Below are 21,000 nucleotides of genomic sequence, written 5' to 3'. Positions count from 1 at the left end.
ACCTTTCTGTGTGGAGTATTTTGTGTGTGTGTGTGTGTCCCATGTTATTGTGTGTGTTTGCTGTCGGCTTCCTCCTACATTTCAAAAGTATGCGTGCAATGTTAATTGAAGACTCTAAATGGCCCGATTGGGTGAATGCAAGTGTGAATGCTTGTCGAGATGTGCTCTGTGATTGGCTGACATGCACCTTACAGCACAACGTAAGATGGGTTGTACACAAATGAATAAAGTCAACTGCCGTTGATTGATGGATTGAAAAACAGGGAATGCAATCATATGACATGATGTGAACGCCGAATTACTTTGAGTGCAGAGGCTTTTTTTTCACTGTGGCGAGTCATCAAAAATGGATCGTTTAGAATTACATTTTAGGGTACACTCCCCCCCCCCCCCCCCACACCCCCCATTCAAGCCAAGGCATTAAATCAGTGCTTCTACTTGCCCCACAGTTGTTCTGCACTTCCAGTACGAGGAGTAAATAATGGCCACCTCCGATTATGATAGTGGCCGTTAACGCCTGGGCGTCTACACAGCAAAATGCTTATTCAAGCACACGTTTGACTCGGGCTCACTGTTTCAAAACGAAGCCCTCCCCTTGACGCCAGCTCAGCCAATAGGGAGGCCGAAGAGGCGGGGGGAAGGATTGGGTGGGGGGGGGGGGTAGCTCACCCTTCCCAACACCCCGGTTGGGTGCGTGTGAAGCAAAGGGGCTCCACACACTAAGCTTAGTGCCAAATGTGGTGTAAGCTCCCAACACAGAGTGTCAGTGCGCGTCTCCCGTTGGCAAGAAGCGGAGAGGAGTGTGCGTGAGAGGTGCATCTCTTCCATACATGTAACAGCGAGAGAGTCACTCACACGGAGGAAAAGGAGGAGGAGAGGCAACTTCAGCCGGCTCCATCATCGCAAGCGCGCACAGTCCTGGAGGCGAGCGCGCAGCAGTGAACAAGTGGACCGCGCTTCCAGCCCGTGGCTTTTGATTCTGCAGGGTGGAAAGTTATCAGGAGTAGGAAACATGCATCTGTGACTTGACTTAAATCAAGTGTTGGGACTTAATCACAGCGATTGCACTCGAGTGGATCGTATCAAGGGAGAGCGTGCGAGTGAGTGGACCACCGGCAGCCCCGCACCAAACAGACGGAGCAGGCGTTGATCCGACTCGGCCACGGGGGAGCAACTACAATGACCGTGCTTTACCTCATCTTTTGCCTTATGGCCTCAGGTAATGTCTCACTCTTTATCTGTTCCTTGTTGTCTGAGATGGACATTTTTTAGTGCGTTTTAAGGCGCGCGCTGCGTCAAGGCAGCCGGTGCGGCGCGCCGCTCCTCGCAGCACAGCACAAACAATCACGCATAAACTCGTTTGTGGCATTACGCGTGCAATTAGTTGGGCAAGCATGATTGCATCAGTGGATCCCCCACACTGTATGGCGAGTGGCGCGGCAGTGAGTGGATTACACGCACTTTGCTCGGGATTCTTGCGGAGGAGCGCGTGAAGATGGTCACCGATGCGGAGACACTGAAGGGAAAGTTGGGTTACATGTTGTGTATTGTCAAACTGAATATGTGAGGGGGGGGGGGGGGAATACAACAAAAATTACCAAAATTTACGTGCTAGGAATAGAGAGCGCATTTGTTGTTTGCTTTAATTTGCGGGGTGGGGGGGGGGGGGTTACGTCACCGTCTCCCCCAATACTTAAATAATCCTTATGTCAAAATACTGAAACCTGAAAACACTCAATCGTGTTGAGCAGATTGATGGACGAAGTCAAAGGGCCGTCCTTTTAAAAGTAAGCCACCCTGAACTTTCTGCACTTCCAGGCATGATTTGTCTCCTGACTGCTTGCTAATAACTCGCATATGTCCTGATGCAAAAAATAGCTCGCGGTAATTAACACTGAGAGACTGTGACTTATCAGCATTGTGCCAGAGCTAAAGAAAAAAAACACACACGCACGCACTCAATGCACAAGCGTGTTAATTTAACACCTTGAGGGAAACAAAATCTGTCTGCATCACAAACCAGAATTTCAGGTTATTGAACAAATGGTAGGCTATTGTTTACTCAAAAGCCATTTGTTGGGAGCACCTCTGCACCATTAGCCCCCCACCCTCCCCGAGGGGTGTTGGGGTTGAGGCTGATGACGCGCCAGCAGACCTTTGCTCTCTGATAGACGAGCAACAGCTGGATAAGGAGGGAAGAGCCAGTAGCAAGGCAGTGGCACTTTACCCCATTCTTTACGAATCCAGCACACATACACACACACACACACTCACGCGCATACCCAAATCATGAAAACGGTAGCAGCTGCAGCCCCAATTAGATCGCAAGACACCTTGAAGCGCTTTTTTTTCTTGTTGTTCCTGTTCAAGCTTTCACACAGTCACTCCAACTCCCAACTGTCCTCTAAGAACCTGTTGCACAAAAATAAATGTGGCTTTATCATGGACAAACGACAACCTATAGGTTACCTTGACATCTTGCCGCTGCTGGTGACCTGTTGGGCATCATCAACCTGATCTTACTGTAAGCTTCTGTAAGGCTCCAGCCCGCCAGCGAAGCAAATGAGAAAAAGTGAGATCGAAAAAGGATGTCTATTTCCAATCTCTCACTCTGACCTCCACAGTCTCCACTTTGCTGCTGTTTACTTGCTGCTCTCGATGGCCTTTCCAATAAATGTGAGATTCTGAATGTTGGAGACCTTCACTGAGTGAGAGGCTGATGCTTTCCAAAATCAGTGAGGTTTTCAGGCGCTAACAGTTCTGTTTTGGAGCGGAATGTAGATCACTCCGATCTGAGGCATGTAGTGGAGAAGTGATGGAGAAAATATGGTTTGGTGCTGATTGAATTTCATTTGTTCATTTTTATCACTATTTTTACTCCAAGACGCATGATTGCACGCAGGGTGTATGCCGTCCTTTTCCCCACTCGCACGTTACTTTCCCGTAGAGTCCCTTTTGCCGCCCTGAGGAATTGGATTCAACTTTACATCAGTATTCTGAGTTATCTTCTGCGAGCGCTTCTTTGGAAACCTTTTTTTTGCCTTTTTGCTTTAGGAAGCTTGTGCCTCATCGGGTCGAGTTCAAAGGCTGAGTGCCGAGATTACAAGTATCTCCTGCTTCCTCTTTAACTTGTCGCCGCTCCATGGTGCATCGGCGTAGAAAAAAAATCACTTCATTCCTTGCCGGAAGTCTTTATTTGTCTCCCTTTACTCTTTTTTTTTTTTTTTTTGGGTGAACGCGTGACAAATGGTCATGCGGACATGCAAGGGCATCTTCTTAATGAGCTGACACGCGCACGCGTGCACACACACACCTACAAAGCCTTTACCAAGCATCATCTCCCCTCTTGCCCATTACTAGAGATTTGTCTCATCCTTGTGCGGTGCAGACATGTTTGTGGGCCCAGTGACAGCCTGGCCCCCAATAGGGTGGCTTTAAGAAAGTATGCATATTTCATGAGCTATGGTTCTTTGAATTCTTGTGGAGGGGGGCGGGGGGTGCGTCATTGTGGGGGGAGGCTTAGATGTGTCACCAGTGTCTTAATAATTGCACACGGCGGGAAAACACTGGGGACAAGCGGCAGAGCATCGTTAACCTTTTGCGCCGCATGTCGAACACACTCACTCGTCATTTCTCTTAACTTCCCCCACCATCACCACCCACCATTCATACTCATTTTATTTCCTTAGCGGGAGAAAGTTTGTTGGCAGGAACTTCAGCCTGGCAGCCAGCTTTGGACACGAGATGCATAGTGTCGATCCAGCAGAATCTGGATGCAGCTGACTCCTGGAGAGGAGTGTCTTGCATTATTTAGGAGGCGAAGTCATGACAAAGATGCATTTTAGCTTACTTTGACTTCCTCTCTATGTGTTGGTTTTTGCTGTTATTTAACATCGTATTTAGATCTTCTATCTATCCATCCATCCATCCATCCATACAGACAAAGGGCAAGAGCTATGAAGCAGAACAGAATCAGACTTAAGTATATTCGTCCCCAGTGCAAGTCTGGTACGCTGTCTAACTGCGCGTATGGGCAGGCAACACAAACTGTTGGTATTTTTCAAACGCACACAGCTGCGCCAGTGTCGCCGTAAACGCAGTCGACTCGCTTCGTCGCCCATGGGCTCCTCTCAGTCCCTTTAAAAGAGGCACGCGAAAGGCGAGTTTTCTTTGACACGGCAGAAGCAGAAACTGATTTGTTGGCCTCAATGCAGGAGGTCAAAGCGTGCAAAGTACGTTTAGAAGAAACTGCAAGCAGACTTCCATAGCGCGATGATGTCAAGTTACCTATGGTGATCACAGATCACATCTAGAAAGTGACCAGCTTGTAGCCCGGGCGTTCATGTCCATGTTTGTCCCCCCCATCCCACGACCCATCTCTTACATGTGTTGCGGCCAAGGGGTTAATTCTAAAAGTATAAGCTCATGATATGGCGATAATGGTACTGTACCAAATTTGATTTCTGCAATACTTCAATGCACACTGTTGTCATATCAAAAAAACAAAATACAATGCCCGCCTGTGCCAAACATCTGTTTGCCTGCACCTCGATCAAATTCACCCAAATCGCGTTACACCACCTGCGCCAATACTTAGACATGGTTTTAGCAGGTGTAAAGTTTAGTCTTCTTTCAGCCTCTAAATTGTCATGTGTGTCAAATGAAACGTCCCGAGTACACCGGAAAAGCCCAGCGTGGCACAGAGCCGTCTGCCAATTTCCAAACATGCTCAATGAGGGTTGCAGTCCAGCGCCCCTGCTTTGCCTATTTGACGAGAGACCGCGATTTTAGGCACGAGGGCTTCTAACAGGCGCTCTCATTTTCTCCTTTTTCCGGTAAACGCTCATTTTCTGCAGGAGGCACACTCAAACAAACGGTTAGGAATGACCGAACTGCTAAACAATGGCCCGCTGCTTTCTCCTCATCCTGTAGACACGGTGCACACGTTGCATTGTGATCCTTCATAAACAGCCCCTACACGTGCGCAAAGGAGAAAGGAAACAATGGCACTTCATAATGTCGCCTGCCTCTAATCAGCTTTGCCATTTGGGTAAACGCAGATAAAGAACTTGGCAGTATGTCCCCGTGCATTGTTATCAGCTGTTCGCAAATTAGCCCGTCGTGTTCGCTGCTCTGACCCGGCACAGGAAGCCAGGTAGCTAACTGTTGATGGCACTTGTCCTCTTCAGCCCACCCATCTTCCTTTGTCTTCACTTTCTCCTTGTGCACATCCTCACCTCGTCTCCCTCTGGGCCAGTCGGCACATCCGGGAAGGAAATGAAACGGGACAATGGAGGGGCATCGTGTCAACTTCCTGCCTTTGCCTGGAGACATCTTCCCCGGCGACTTCACCTTGGGCTGGATCGTCACCGTGCAACCCAAAATTGTTTACTCTTTGATTCTCATTTGCAAAGGGCGTAAAGGAAAGATGGGGAGGACTGAGAATTAACCACGTCACTAGGGAAAAAGAATCGGAGCGATGAAGACGGTGATAACAAGGATGTGTATGTGCGTGCGGTTGTCCAGTTGTGTATGTGTATGCGTGTGCAGGTCATAGCTGCTTCGTCGAGGTCTGCTCATCATGAAGACAGTCCCGGCTTATCAGTCCATGGCCGAGAAGGAGGGGGTGTGATGATGGGGGCCCTAGATTCCATGCGTACTTCCATCCAGGGGAAAGGCCAGATAGCGTTGTTTGTTTTGGAGGGGCGGCTGGCAACAATTTCAGACAGCCCTGAGTCCGTGGTCTGTATCTCTTCACTGGCGCTGATCAGCCCGAATCCAAAAAACTCTTTCTGCAGCACGGATTCCAACTTCTCCATGTTGTTGTCGATCGCTCGGAGTCGCTCCAAAACCGCAACAATATTGCGGTGGAGCTCAGTCCCCGCTTGAGTCCGAGTGTTGGACATGCGCGCCAAACCATCCAGAATGACCGGCAGCCTCTTCACTTCCAATAAAGCCGCTCCCGTCGGTGGAATTTTGCGATAGAACAGAAAGCTGCCAACACCAAACAGCAGCATACCTGTTATCAAAAGGCCAATAATGTAGATGTCTTCCACATCCTCCACGGACAGTATTGCCAGGTATACCGGTCTCCACTTCCTCCATGGATCCAGGGCGTATCCGGCAGCAAATGTCCCCGGAGGGCAAGCAGGCTCCCCACTGCCTGCTCTTTCCGTCGAAAAAATGTTGTAGATTGCATCGAGAGACCAGCCAACTAATTCCATGGTTAGTTCTTCGGATTAAAATACGGTAGGAAGCTAGAAAAAAGTTAGACAAAGACAGCACAAAGACTAAGTGGCGAGTAGGGAGAGGTTGCGGGGTGGGGGCAGGAGCTGTGCAAAAAAAGCGTCCGCCTTCGTCGAGAGCCAAGCAGAAACCTCCCCTTTTTACACAAGCACACGCGGACACACATACACGCATCCAATGACAATTCCTGCCCAAGGGATACACAATATACCTTCAACATACAGCAGTAATAAAGTAACGGATTCATTTTTATCCTCCAATCAGGCAAGAGAAGAATTTCATACCTGGTGCGCACACACACATTCTCACACACACACACACATTCACAGAAAATTGAAACACGTCCAGTGCAGCACAGCAATATGTGTTATCTTTTATTCCTTAACCTTGTATCAAACATAGCTCGGCTGTAGGAGGATTACGTGGAAAAACAAGCTTCGGTAGAAATACCTCCACCACTCTTTTTGTCCTGCAAAGAAAAGAAGGCATTACGTTGCCATCTCCAAACAGAAGATCAGAAATGTTCTGCAGGATGCTATGGGCTGATGACATATGCTCATTCCCCACAAGTGACTCACCATGAATTCACCGACGCATGTACGCATGCAGTCACCGGGGTCAAGGGCACCCATTGTTGTGATGCTAAGTTGACATGAGTGTGCGGCATCTTCAGGGCTTTGTGCCTTTTCTGGAATGATTAGTCAAAGGTCCGATTGTCCAATTACGAATGCTCCAAGAACACGACATGCCATCTTTTTTACAAACTACACATATGAGGGAAAAAAACGGATCCTCGTGCATACAACATTGTTTTTCACTGCAACACAATTGATGCTTAGCCATAAAAATAGCCTGGTTGGCAGTATTCATTCAAATGATAATATGAAAAAATGAGAAGAATTTGTGGATACCTTTTGCACATGCGAGTACCGTAGTTGAGATGTTTGAAAAAACAGAGCATCGCTCCAGATTTAAGGAGGTGTTTGATGCTGAACACGTACTCGATTGTTTTGGCTCAAAGTGGAAGCTCATCTCTGGCAAAGATATCGCTCAAGGAAAAAGAAACGGATCCGAGCACTTTGCAAATAATGTTGAAATATGAGGCATTTTTCCAGTTGCGCTGAAGTACAGCCTAATTGTGAGGTTCAGCCACGGCAATTGTATCTTCTTGTTGTTTAATGAGCTCGGATTGCCAGGGCCAATATTGTCTTGCTGACTCAAACATGAACCAAAATAGTGGCTTGGCGGTGCATCAATCCCGTTTACAGTCATATTATGTCTGTCTCATGCTGTTGAGAAAAGGGCTGGATGAATGGCCTTTGCTTTGTATTTCTTTGCCGCGCCGCTGATTTTTCTTTCTCGCCTCGAGAGGTCCGAGAAAAATGTCAGCCAATTTGCTATCAACTGAAGGATGTCAATCAAACCGTATTGATCTGGCTTTTAACTGCGGCTCTCACCGATGGCAAAACATGGTAATGTTATTGAGCTGTGTTGAAACACGAGAACCGGCGTATGTGGGTGGTGGTTGAAGCGGGAGGAGGTAAAGGTGTCTCTCGCTCTCTCCCCAGCTGTCTTTTTGGCCACAAAAAAGCAACGTGCAAACCGCCATGGGCTCAGCATGGGAATAAGGGGGTGGGAGAGAGGCAGACAGAAAAAATGGGAAGGGTCAAAGGGATTTACTGCCAGGAGCCGAACATCTCAGGTAATGGATACGCTTGAATTGGTGAAAAGCAAAACCTGCTGCTTTTCTCTCTTTTTTTTTTTTTTTTGGCGTGGCAGGGGTGAAAGAAAACAACCACTGTGTAACTTACCACATGCTCTGAAGGGGATTTAAGGAAAGTTGATATTCCAGCACCTGTGGGGCCAAACACGAGCTCTCAGGTGTCTAACCTGACATGCGCGGGGCGGCTCTATGCGTCCGTATATGTGTGGGTAGAGATGTGGATGCGTATCATGGGAGGCTTCTTCTGCCACATTCCCGGGAAGCTGCACTAAGGAGGCCAGTAACAGTCGGATAAGTGCTTGCCAAGCTGGCTGAGGTGAACTTAACACCCTTGGTAGAATGAAGCAGCCCAAACCATTGTTCCAGCACATTGCACCCGTCTGAATGAAGCATCCTACTTCTGCGTCGATCCCAGGGGGCTGGAAGGAGGAACGAAGCAGAGGAGAGGGACTGATTGTTCCCTGCTCAGACTATCCACAGATGGGGCTATGGCACATGATGTTTGCTTTAGAAAGTCCCAGGCGTGTTCTGTGAATGCACGGGAGGATGGAAGAGAAGGCAACGCCAGTCCAGACAACAGCGGAGGGAAGAAATGGCTGGAAAAAGGACCGAGCTGCTTATGATGTCGGTGCTGGAACGGAAGACAAAGCACGCAATGAAAATGGAGTTGCAAGTTGCCACTATTTCCAAGCGGAGACATATAAAGCTGAACATAATGAAGAAGGGAGGGAGAGGAAGTGAGAAAAAGGATGAGATGCAGGGCTGCATCCATCATGGGGTTTGGTGCAGGATCCATTTGTACCTATTGTTCTCCATAATTTGTTTTCTCAGGAGCTGTAAAGGGGAGAGACAGCCATTATTTTTTTGTGCTAATTACATGAGCGGAGACACCGTCATTAGGTAAATAAAACAAAAGGCTGCAAAGGAAATACACACAGGGGGATAGACGGACAGTGATAGGCGCAATCTTCTCTATTTTATACATTCAAGTGATCATGTTAAAAGAAGCTGGAAAAAAAGGAAAAGATGGGGCAAGGATTGAGCGAGCGAGGATGAGAGCGGGCACTAAAAGGGCTAAGAGAGATAAGATGGAAAAGCCCTCTTCTCAGATTGCTCTTTGAGGTGCATGCAGACTCAGTGCAGGTGGAATCGTGTTTAATACACTCGCTAGACATGGGAGGAAAGGGAGATGTTTGAATGGAGGGGTGGGGGGAGCACGAGCCCTCCACTCTGCTTCCTCGCATCAAAGCTGGAGAGTGGCTGGTTTGTTGTGGCTCGTTGGGGAGCGCCTCCTGGTTAGGTCGCGGGGTCGACCAGGCCCACTCTTTGGTTTGGGTGGTATTACGTCTCAGAGCCACCACATAAATTAGCAAAGAAGCCAGCCAACAACGTGTGTATGTGTGTGTGTCTGTGTGTGCGTACGTGTGTGCGCATGTAGCTTACACAGTGGACCCTTAAAGGATGAACACGACTATAGCTGTTCCACAAAACTGGTCGACCTGAAGCAACTTGGCCCATTGACAAAAATGGAGATCAAATGAATCTGTTAACTGCCGTGCAAGTGTAAAAATAAGTATGATAGTAAAAAAAAATACGACTCGCTGTTATGAGTAAAACTTGGCATTGACTGTGACTGAGGATGACCGGAGGCAAGCCCCCTCACAAAAAGACTGAAAATATCGTTTTAAGATTCCTAACTGGCTTGTCGGTGTAAAAGGAAGTTCTCCACTGCTAATAATAAAAGGCACAAAGAATTGAGATTGAAGCATTTGAGCTTCGTGGGAAAATCCTTTCTAACTTCATGCTATTGATTCCCGTTTTTAGTTATCATTGTCGCTTTGCACCATGGTGTGCTGAGTAGCCAGGACTACTTTCCTACATGATGGAGGTTCAACCTCTGAAACCAAAAAAATCCTGAAAGTTTTGGTCAAATTATACCACCATAGAGGAGTTGCGTTTCCGAGGTTCCAACGATAGAATCCTGTCTTTTATTCTTGTGTGGCTAATGCTGTAGAGTCTCATCTGTCCCTGGCACCTGCATTGTCCTGTTGTCACCATGTCCCAATCCGCTTTCACAAAAGTCAAGAGCAGTAAACAGGAATTGTTCAAAAGTAGTCTCTGAAAACATATTTACGGCATATTCCGAAGCGTAACACATGTTCAAAGTGCTCTTGTTAAGAAATGGAGGAAAGAAAAAAAATACAATTTGCTGCAACGGCACCAAAAAAAACAGCCGCAAAATTCATCCATTTTGGCACTGCTCTCTTCTTTGTTGGAGGAAAATAACAAAACAAAACTCATTTTGGGTCTCGACCCACCCATTGAGAACCCTTGCACAGAGGGAATTTCCATCTTATCTGTGTTTGTTTTTGGGTGTACTGAGCTTGTTAGTGGTCTTTCGGGGCAGAGATACATGGAAATATAAATAAGCCCCAAATGAAGCCCCTCCATCAGCGGGCAGTTATACAGCTGACTAAGAGATTGAGGGGCAGCAAGGGCTGATTGTTGGCTCATTCAAAATGCCGGGAGGAGGCTCTCGAAGCGTAACACTTGAGATGAACCTTTCTTTGCTCCGCAGAGCTCAGCCTTTCTTTCTCTGAGCACTCATTTTGATCCACAACAGCAACTCAGGCCTGCTCCCTGATTGCACCAGGCAGTTCTTTAAAAGGCAATTTCAACCAGTGGGGCCTTAGTTTAACTCCACCAAGTAGAGGCACATTATACCCATTGTGCTCTTCTATTGGGTTTGAAGGGATGCGTTGCAATCATTAGGCATGTGATATTTTGTTTTTAGAAAAATAAACAAGGTGGATCTCAGAACTGGCCGGGACTAGTTTTTTGTGGGGGCTGAGAGAAATCAATGGTCCATTTCAACCTAATACAGCCATGACTGCTGTGGTAATAGCGTGAAAATGGGCAGCGTTCATGCGGCTCTTTTATACCTCCGGGCTCGGATCACAAGTGAAGTCCAATTCATTCCCACTTGAATCGAGGCGGGGGGAAAAAAATGTTCTCAAGAGCTTTCAAAAGACTCACATGACGACGGCAAGAGAACAGGTTGCTTTTTGTTCGTTTTGCAAGAAAACGGATGAGGCTGCCATTTTGACAAAGGACAGATATACTGGAACACTGAGCTGCAGTTTTCCAGAGCAAATAATGGTTCCTCTCCACGGCCTTTGGCTCTTTGATCCCAGGTAATGTGCTGACAAGCGGCGCGGGTTCATGGAATACCCACCACACTCGGCTATCTGTTCACAGCAAAGTGTGTGTGTGTGTGTTTTTCTCACCAATTAATGAATTGCTTTGTGTGCCTGCTGAGGTGACAGTGGCCTGTATCTGGCAGGATCTCTCTCCCCACACCAAACACACACACATTTGTGTCGCCAGCCCTGGGCCCTCTCACACTATTAATGAAAGCAGTCTCATTAGTAATTGTGGTTCTATGTGCAAGACAACTCGGGACCATTGTGAGAGTGTCTAATCAGGGGACCACTCAAAGGCTGAGGGCTCCACTGCACCAATGATGAAGCTCAATTTAAAAAGGAGCCAACGAGCGTTCTGTTTAATTGGGACGCAGTGAAATACCGAAAGGGGCCCGTGTCCTTTGGAGGATCGTGGTCACCGAGATTCCTCAACTCCAAAGAGAGCAGTGAAGAAACTTGGGTTCCCCATCTTTCTTCTGCATGTCACATGATTTAATCTGCTCAATATCAAATCATTTCTCCGAATATTTCCTCCCTTGTTTAACCTTATTGCTTTTTTGAGGTTGGCCAAAGAAGAAACGAAGAGTCGGGAAGAAGGAATAAAAATGGATCTCGGAGGGGTGCCTGAATGAGAATCAGTTTGCCATTTTGCCGGGTCAGATGTTGCAACAGCTGGCAAATAGATGGAGAGAGAGACGGAGAGAGAGGGGGGGCGTCGGAGAAGAGACCTAAATGAAGCCATACAACAAAGTGATGGGACTTGTGCTGTTTGCTTGATGTTTGGGTCTCTAACTTGTGTCCCACAGCACTTAACACACCCGGAGCCATCTCTCCTGGCGGTTAATTAGAATCCAATAAGGTTGCCTCCTGTTGGTCATTGTTCCTCCAGTGTGTTTACCCTTTCCAGAGGCTCCATTCACTGCTTAATCTGCCGAGAAGCTGAATGTCAATAGGTCAGGCCAAAACTCCAGAGCCCAGAGAGGGCGGGAGGGAGCCATTGAACAAAGGGGGGGGAGGAGAGAGGATCAGGGGATGAAGGAGAAGGCTCAATTCTTTCCCTCCTTGCTATATTTTTCTCCCCGCCACCGCATTCTTGTTGTTGTTTCTCCCCCATCCCTTCTTCGCCTCTACCTCGGCTTTTCTTCTCACTTCTAATCCGTCCTCTTGATTGTTCTAAGCTGCTTTCAGACAGCCCCTGGGATGCTGGGTTGGGCAGTTGGAGACTATTTTAATTAAGAATTAGGAGAGGACTCCCTTAAGAAGGTTGCTTTTAGTGCGGGACGGACAGAGCAAAGTGAAGGAGTGAAGATGTCAAATGAAGGGCTCAAATCAGACAATGGGAAACGGAGAAAGCTATTTTTTGAAAAAAAATAAAAGCTGTTTATGGACATGGAGGCACTCGCCCATTTGCTCACAAGATCCGTCGGGCTCGAAGGTATCGAAGGGGCTAAGCCAAATTGGATTTTTTTTTCATCTGTAATCAAGCAGCACAATCTTTATGGATCGATTTCAACTTCCTGTGATTCATACCATATCCTGAAAGGGTGATATAGGATCAGTATTAGCCAGAAGGCAAAGTCAAAGACTTTAAACATTCGATCTAATGATGGATCATCAATCCAGATGGGCTGAGAAGCCTGCGACGATTCAATTGTTTGTCACCAGTCCAAACCGGAGTTATCTCGCTTAAAGTCGAATATTGCAGAGAGAAGAGGGAAACGGCCTAAGTGGCACTCGAGGTGGCTTTGAATGAAGCCAGACATCCATCCTTTGTCAATACAGCGTGTCCTTTTTCAGTGCCGTGGGGAGCTAGAGACTATTCGAGCTAACTTTGGGCAAACGGCAGACTAAACTCTGGATTGGTCTCCCATCAGTTACATAGCACATGTCGAGAGAGACGAATCACAATTTCCATTCACAATCACCAGGAGAGGAACCGAACCAACGCTGCCAGCGTGGAAGTGAGGAGTGAACCACTATACCATTTGTGACTAGATGAAAACAAGGGGGGGAGTGAAACAAACACACACAAATATGATTCATGTGATTGAGATATGAGTCATTTTAAAAGTCTAACTTCTTGTGATCATAGACTCTGCATACGTAAAATGGGAGTTTGCCTGCGAGTGTTGGGCTGTAGCCTGAGAAAGGAAGAAAGGACACGTGCTCCGTGTTTGGTACACGAGTTCTTAAGTGCGCATCTGTCCCAACCAAGGGCCATAGAAAAGTTCAACCCCAATGCAAAGACAGAGCGCACAATGAAGTGTTTAAGTCAATCAAACCAGCAGACGTAAGTGTGGCGGGTGTTGAAGCGCGAGAGGCCAAGCCGAGGTCGGGAGACCAACCCTCGGCATTCTCTGCCGTCACACATCCCGAGACACAGCCGCCATATGTCCACTGTTCCGTGCTCAATGAGGAAACCAGCCACCGTTACAAAGACGCATTCACAGCCACTTAATGCTGAAAACCCGTGGAAGGCTACGGTACGTTTGGGAATGAAAACACCACGTATGCGTGCACACCGTGTGTCCTCCTGCGTCCGATCTGAAACGAAATTTTGACGACACTCAATTTTCTATTAGGCTTCTCCTTATTGGGGTCAGAGTTGAGCTAGAGTCTGTCGCAGCTGACTTGGGGTAAAAGGCGAGGTACACCCTGGACTGCTCGTCACCATCCAATCGCGGGGCGCATCTCGACAAACAAACATTCACACCGAGGTTCACCCCGACAGGTAATTTAGTTTCTTCAGTGAACTTACATGCATGTTTTGGGAATGTGGGAGGAAGGCAGAGTATTTAGAGACATCCCGCGCAAGGACGGGAATAACACGCAAGTACCACACAGGAGAGCCTTCGCTGAAATTCAAACCAAAATTCAAATCCAGCGGAGGGATGTAGTCAATGTGCTGTACAAAGCATATAGAATCATAAATACAAGCAGGAATTAATGCACGTGCTCATGCCTCCACCAAAAGTGTCAGGTCTCAATATCCGTGCTCATAAATTCCATGCGGGTGCCAGCCTCGTTTAGCTGGTTTGGCAATTTGGCACGCCGTGCTGCACTTTGGCGGGCGGTGCTTTTGACTTGCGCCCAGCGCATGTGGCAGGTTGGTAGGATACACTCGCATCAACTTTATGCCTGCTGGAATCACGTCCAAGTGTTGGCACAGGTAGTGGAATGCAATTTTAGTCGATTTGGTGGCGGTGCATGGAGACTTCCGCAGACGTGTCGTGGATGTTATCGTATTATAAGAGGAGCCGCTTTGACTTTGAACTCAAGTCAGCTGTGTACACTCTCACAATGGTGCAAAACGTTCACCGGCTTGTTCGGGTCTGCAAAAATCCCAAAACTTGGTCGAGCCCACCCTCAAGCAGAGTAAGATTGCACCTTGCGCAAGACATGTGCGAGGCAAGAAAACAGAGTTCTCAGGCTCCAAATCGCAGTTGTGATGTCAATGAGCCTTCCCTGGTTGTTTTGTATTGGGTTGCTGTAGGCTGTACGGTTACTTAAGGTACATTTTTTTTTTAGTTTCTTGAAATACAACCATGCTTGTTGCGTTTCATCAATAATTTCATTTTATGTTGATGTTGTGCCACTATAGTGTCCATCCATCCATTTTCTGATCCGCTTTATCCTCACAAGGGTCGCAGGGCAACTACTTCATGTAATTTAGTAAATTTGGCTCCTAGTTTGGAGATTTAAAAAAATTCCAATGGAAAAAAAAACAACAACAACAAATGAAAGAAAAAAAGGTCTGCACAGAGATATGAGTTTGGGAGAAATGAATCCATCCGGATTTTTTAAGTAAAGTGGGCTGATAAACAATATTATTATTTTGCCCTCAGCATGTTCCAGCACCCCCCTCCTCAGTACCCCAAGAGTCCCCCAGTACACGGTGCCTCAGTCTCTCACAAGGCTCTTAATAAGGCCACCAGTAAATGCCGGGGAAGATATGCCCGAATGAAAGATCTTTTTTCCTCATACTCAATCTTTGAGGATGAGTTTCCTGGTGTCGTGGGGGAGGGTAAAAATGCAGCTTCAAAGAGCAATGCCACATTTTAAAAGAAACAATAAACCCATCCGCTTATGAAATAATGTTTTTTTTTTGCCTTTCGCATCCCGTTGTGTGCCGCTCTGGGGACTTTTGGCAGACATGAAAGCTGAACAAAAGGTAGCGGAGGAAGCCCGTGCCAAAAAGATAAAGTGTGCCGAGATCCACTGGGAGGGATGCATCACACAGATAGTTCATTTTTTTTTTCTACTGTAGTCATTAATATCCAGCGCGAAAAAAAAAAAAAGGTCAAACCTGACTTGAAGCCGTCCAGTATATCACAGTTACATTTATACATCAAACCATGCTGTGATGTTTCATCAGCTCGGTCACACAGGAGAGCCCCACACTGCACATTATCAAAGATTGATGGGCTGTCCTAGTTAACGACAGGGGGGAGTGGCTGGGGGCTGGGGGGGCTTGGCTCAGGAACTTTTGCATAGTCAGAAACGTTGACTGTGCATCGCACGGTATCGTCTTAGCATTGCAAACATCATTAGCGCGGCGGGCTCATGCTTTGCCACGCCATCCTCCCTCGTGCGCAACCTCTCGACCCGACCTCGAGATAAGCAGCAGAAAATTCAGTATTCTGAGGTCAGGGCTCTCACACTAGAGGCTGCTGGCAGATGCAGAGGCTTGAGCCCGCATCTCCTCCTTATCCGTCACTTCTCTCCATCCATCGGCTTCCCTGTGAACGGAGGGGGGAAAAAAAATCACAAACAACCAGATGAGCCCACAACCTTTTTTTTTTTGTTGCAACACATCTCTTTAATTCTTCGCCATCTCGCCAACTTCTTGTTCACACCGCTTGCTGCTTTAATAATATATTGATTAATTAGTTCACTCATTAATCATTTATTCCTTAATCATGGCCTGATTTTTCTTAGGGAAGCGGTGCAAATTTGAAAAAGCCTGACTTCACATTTCATTGTAATTACACTCCTTCACTAATCAACACTTTAGAGATGGAATTTCAGGAAATGAGTTTTTCTCCTTCCTTTCTTTTACTCAATACAAAGCGCAAGTATTGAGGCCAGCAGGTAACAGCAACCCGCTCTCCTCCCCCGCGCTTTTCTTCTGGCAGCTCATCTGTGGGTTAAAAGGACTTTTCCATTTAGAAGAAATCAAATGAACAAAGTGAGCATTTGATGTTGAATTAAAAACTTTTCTCCTCGGAGAAGTCGACATGCTGGTAAAACAGGGAAATTAGGTCACGCACACCTTTTCAATAGTAAGCAACCCGAATCCATACAGCTCGACCGTACTTGCTGTTGACAATTTTCCACTGGCAAAACCCAGTACTGTCCTACGAAACCACTCGCGGTCGCTCATTAGTTGATCATACACACACATGCTAACATTAGCATTCGCTGTACCTTAGCTCTACACTGCAGTATTATGTGCCACAATCTCCACTTTGCCGCAGTGGGCCATTTTCTTGCTGCCTTTTGACTCCTGTTGAACAAAATTTGTCTTCTCAACTTGCCCATATAAAGGCAAGCCCCCGTTGTTGCTGCTCGCACAGTGTAGTGGAAAAGCGGCAAAAGAGAAAATGTTTATAAATACCGTCAAGGTGCCTTTGTAACAATACAAAGGAGGAAATACAGTGAATCTTACCATTTTATTGTTTCCAGTAGATTCATGGCTCCCAATGGGGGTAGAAAGTAATTTGTTTAATCGCCGGGAGTTATTTTCTATGGACAGAGAGAAAACATTGTTAATGTGCAACATGAAAAGGAAAAAAGAGAAGAGGAATATTAAAACGGGTTTAATTAGAAGTGGTCTTTGTGCTTTTGTGTGTATCCATTGCAAGCCAAGGCCAAAATACAGCACATCTGCTTTCTCTGAAGAGACTGTTGTTGGCTGCTGACAAAAAAAAAAAGAATTACGTATCAAATTAAAAGAGAGCTTCAGTGAGATGACGGCAAGTCGGGCATTAACCTCTAAGCTTTAAAAAGCACACATATTAGGCAACGCTAATGAGACTCTCACTGAGCGTGCTGTGTTCTGTGTTGAAAAACACACAAAAGCACGACTTTGACTTCAATGTGCTGCTTTGAATTAGGTTGTCACCCTGACTCATCACACCAGCAGCTAACATTACAAAAACGAACAATGGCGTCGATGGCCTTTTACTGTAAGTGAGAGGCGTACATTTGCATTACAATGCTCATTAAAAAATAATACAGTAATAATAAAAAAAGGGGGGGGCGGTATTAATTATGAAACGCACTACTTCCTATCCGATCGTGAGGAGCCAAGGGGGTCTCCAATGGGCTCAATTAGGGAGAGTAGGCCACAAATCCCCAGACTAAATTAATTGACACCCCAGGGCATTCGGTCCAAACCCACTACAGAATCTTTGTAGACTTTCCTTGTTTTCGTTTCACCTCCTTTTAGCAAAAGCAAGAGATGGAGACTATGTCAACGTTATCTCCTCATTATTTTGTGGATTTTTTTTAATCACATTTTTTTCGCTCGCTTCATTTGTCATAGAGCTACGTTGTCACATGACGCGCACGCCTCTGTTTTCTACATCAAGTTTGATTGATAATAAAGTGGAATCGGGAGGGAGTTTGAGAGCGAAAATTAGGGCTGTGAGACGGGAGCAAAGGGCTGGGGACAGAGATGGGCTGGGACGATGACACAAATGTCTCTGTTCTGTCTCGCAGAAAAAAAAACACCAAAAGGGGGGGGGTGGTACGCAGAAGCCAAACGGCAAGACTGGCTCAATCAACATCAACACTGCTGGCTGATGCGTACAGACAATTTTCATACCACCCTCCACTTTTTCCTCCTCCTCTGCATATGCCTTTTTATTTCCTGTCGTCCTGCCAGCCGAGCCCGTCACTTGCGATCCCTTCAGCGTGGAGTCGGCACTTCTCTAGCTCATGGCGTTAGAGTGTAGAGGATGTGTGCATGTTGACGTTCAAAAGCAATGCTGGAATTATACTCCACCGGATGCCTCTGCCCTGCCCACCAGCGAGCCTAAAGATGCGGCAATGTGACAGTGAGTGTGCAGCAAGTGTGAGAAGATAGCGGAAGGAGTGTGTTTGCTGATGCACACTGTCGGCACTGCAGCACAGCAACTGTGAGAGCTGAACCATTCATATTCGCTCCAGCACTGAATGTGTCACATCAGCAGTCTTGGTCTCACGCCACCCCCCCTCCCATTGGCCTCCCCCATTTACTCTTCTTCTTCTTTTTTTTTTTACATCCTTCCTTCTCCCTTGAATACATAGCACTCTATTATAGCAGGTACTCTGGGAGCCGTGAATGCAGTTCGCATCACTGCTGCTTGCCAGCTCAGTAGAGTGAGAATACTATGACATGACAACAATGGAGTAAATGTGAGAAAGTTGTTCTTGTGTGTGGTTTTTTAGGTGACAATAGTGGCCCATTCACAAACAAACAGGACTGTAAATGTTGTTATATGCACGCTCGGCCAGAATGAGTAGACCATATACTTGTCTTCCATATCCAAATGAATCATGTGCGTGCATACCCTTTGTTCGTATATGAGTGGGTTTAAAAGTTGACATGTTAGTAATGCATCTCTGCTGATCGCAGTACACAGTTAATTTCTTCGAGTACATTTTACTCTAATCGTGGAGTTTTATACTCTGAAAAGACAGTTTGGTCCTAGTCGAAACAGGGTAAAATTTACACTTGGAAGAGAGTAAAATGTATTAAGTAAATTGTACTCAAAGTAGTGGGTTAATTGTACTCCAAATCAGTTATGCACCTACATTTTACACTGAGGAGTGTAGGTGGCCATGTGAAGATTTAATTTCACCCTAATGGCCATTTGTACTCCAAAAATATTTAAATCTTACTCAATTGGAGGGAAAATTTGTGACTCTGTAAAATATATATTGCGATTTTTATTGTGCAGGTTTTCATTTGTGGCTTCAAGTCGGGCAAATCTGTAAAAGAGTCAATTTTATACGAGCAGCGCTTTTTACAAAGTCCTTCATATTGTTCAAATACACTATTAAAACTGCAGATAACAGTCAGGTTGCAGGCTTTGTGGAGCCTATTTCAACTAGTATAGGACCACTGGACTAGTTAGCAGCCAATCGCAAGGCATATTCAGAAAATATTGACAATTCAGAATCTTCAATGATCCAGAAAGGCTGAAAACCAAGATTCCAACCTGGAGCTCATATCTGTGAGGAAGCTGCACCTACCTCCTGGTCACCGCACTGTCTGACAAAAATGAAAATTGTTTTTAAAAAGATAAATAAAAAATGAATTTCTCAGTCAAGTGAATACTCAAAAGTGATGCTATTTAAAAACCTATGCGTGTGCCAAGGTTAGACTCTGAGCAAAGTTTTTAAAAAAACAAATTACACAAGCAGCAAAAAAAGCACAGTTCTAAGAGGATAAAATGAGAACAGTGCCACCTACAGTAGTGGAGGCATACATACTCTACCTCAGCCAATTGTCAGACGCTCGTTCAGCATATGCGGGGAAGTCAAATTGTCTGATTTGATGTCGCAGGCAAGCTATGGCATAGCTAGACAGCCTTTGAGACAGGCTGATAGCTGTTACATCAGTTCTATCTCTCGCCCATATCTTTGCAATTGCAGGCCATCCATGACTTTTGCAGTTTTTATACTCTGTTTTATTTTAACATGTTCTAAATCTCTTTCTGCTGTCATGCTGACAGTCTCGCACAGGGATGCAGAGCACAAGCGAAGGGACGGAAAATCCAAGAGAAAGGAGACAAGAAAGTGATGACAGCTGACACGAGCGGCAAAACAGAGCATTGTCACAATGATGTCGGTGATGATCAGCGCCTTATCACATATGATAGGACCCTGCAAAGAGTGGATTGTAGAGGGAAATGCGCAAATGCTAAACAGACACATTGAGAGGGCGGGGGCTTTGATTGGGGCAGAATGCGCTGGGTTAGAGAGTCAGGGTAGCAGCCAAGTGGGGAGGAGGGGAGGAGGGGTGGGGAGGCAGGCGCTGGTTTAGATGAGCCGGTCCACTCGCTTAAAAGGGGTCTCGGCCTCAGCCAAGATTTTCACAATAGAATAAAGGCCGGGAGGGGATGTGAAGAGGATTAAACTCCGGCAAAACAGCTCTTAAAAAGCAGTTAGATTGCAATTTGGGCAGAAAAATGCAGAGTAGGAGGAAAGAGAGCGAGAGCGGGTGAGTGGAAGTGCAGCCCGAATGCATGAGGGAGTGATATATTTTTTAACAGGGGTACGAGAGAAGAGACCATCTGCAGTGAGAGCTGCCTTCAACAGTCAAAGAAAACATACATGCTGGGCATCGCGATGTGGCCAGTTGGTGGGTGGTATCTGTTGGTGGGTTCTTTGAAGCCCTCAAGTTGTGTACAAGTCATGCTAATGAGCTGAGTATACTCCAAGCATGAGATGGGTGCTGCGTCCCCATGGGGCCATTCGGCTTGAAAAGACTACCTCAGCACTACTTTTTTTGTTTGTTTTTACACACGCACATGCACAGACACAAGAGTCGAAGGAGACAAAAACAAAGGGATAATAATTCTATACAGAGAGAAATGGAGCTTGCATTTCCAGCCCGATTTAGAAGCCTTATCTCGAAAAGGCACAATGGATGGCATTTGGGGAGAGGGGTTGTTTATTCCAAGCTTGACACTTTTTTTTTTGCCAATTGTCTTGTTTTGTGGGGAGTTGTGTATGTGCATGCGTGCGATTGTATTTTCTCCCCATCTCCTTCACTCTGGAGTCTATTAAGGGAGCCTCACACAGGCTTGCATGACTTTAACATCCCTCCCCCCCCAA

The 21,000-nt window shown here is 46.3% G+C and overlaps 1 protein-coding gene across 2 annotated transcripts in view; it reads left to right on the top strand.

Moving 5' to 3' along the window:
• The first annotated feature begins 684 nt into the window (after nt 1-684).
• The window catches only part of kirrel3l (kirre like nephrin family adhesion molecule 3, like), a 42,194-nt gene continuing 21,878 nt past the window's right edge, over nt 685-21,000 (top strand). For both annotated transcript variants that reach the window (XM_052065457.1, XM_052065456.1), the window contains exon 1: nt 685-1,219. In XM_052065457.1, the coding sequence (XP_051921417.1) occupies nt 1,180-1,219 (40 nt within the window). In that variant the 5' untranslated portion in view covers nt 685-1,179. The remainder of the gene's footprint in view (nt 1,220-21,000) is intronic.

This window comes from Hippocampus zosterae, chromosome 5 (genome assembly GCF_025434085.1).
Source record: "Hippocampus zosterae strain Florida chromosome 5, ASM2543408v3, whole genome shotgun sequence".
NCBI lineage: Eukaryota > Metazoa > Chordata > Actinopteri > Syngnathiformes > Syngnathidae > Hippocampus > Hippocampus zosterae.
This window is presented reverse-complemented; position numbering and strand designations above follow the sequence as displayed.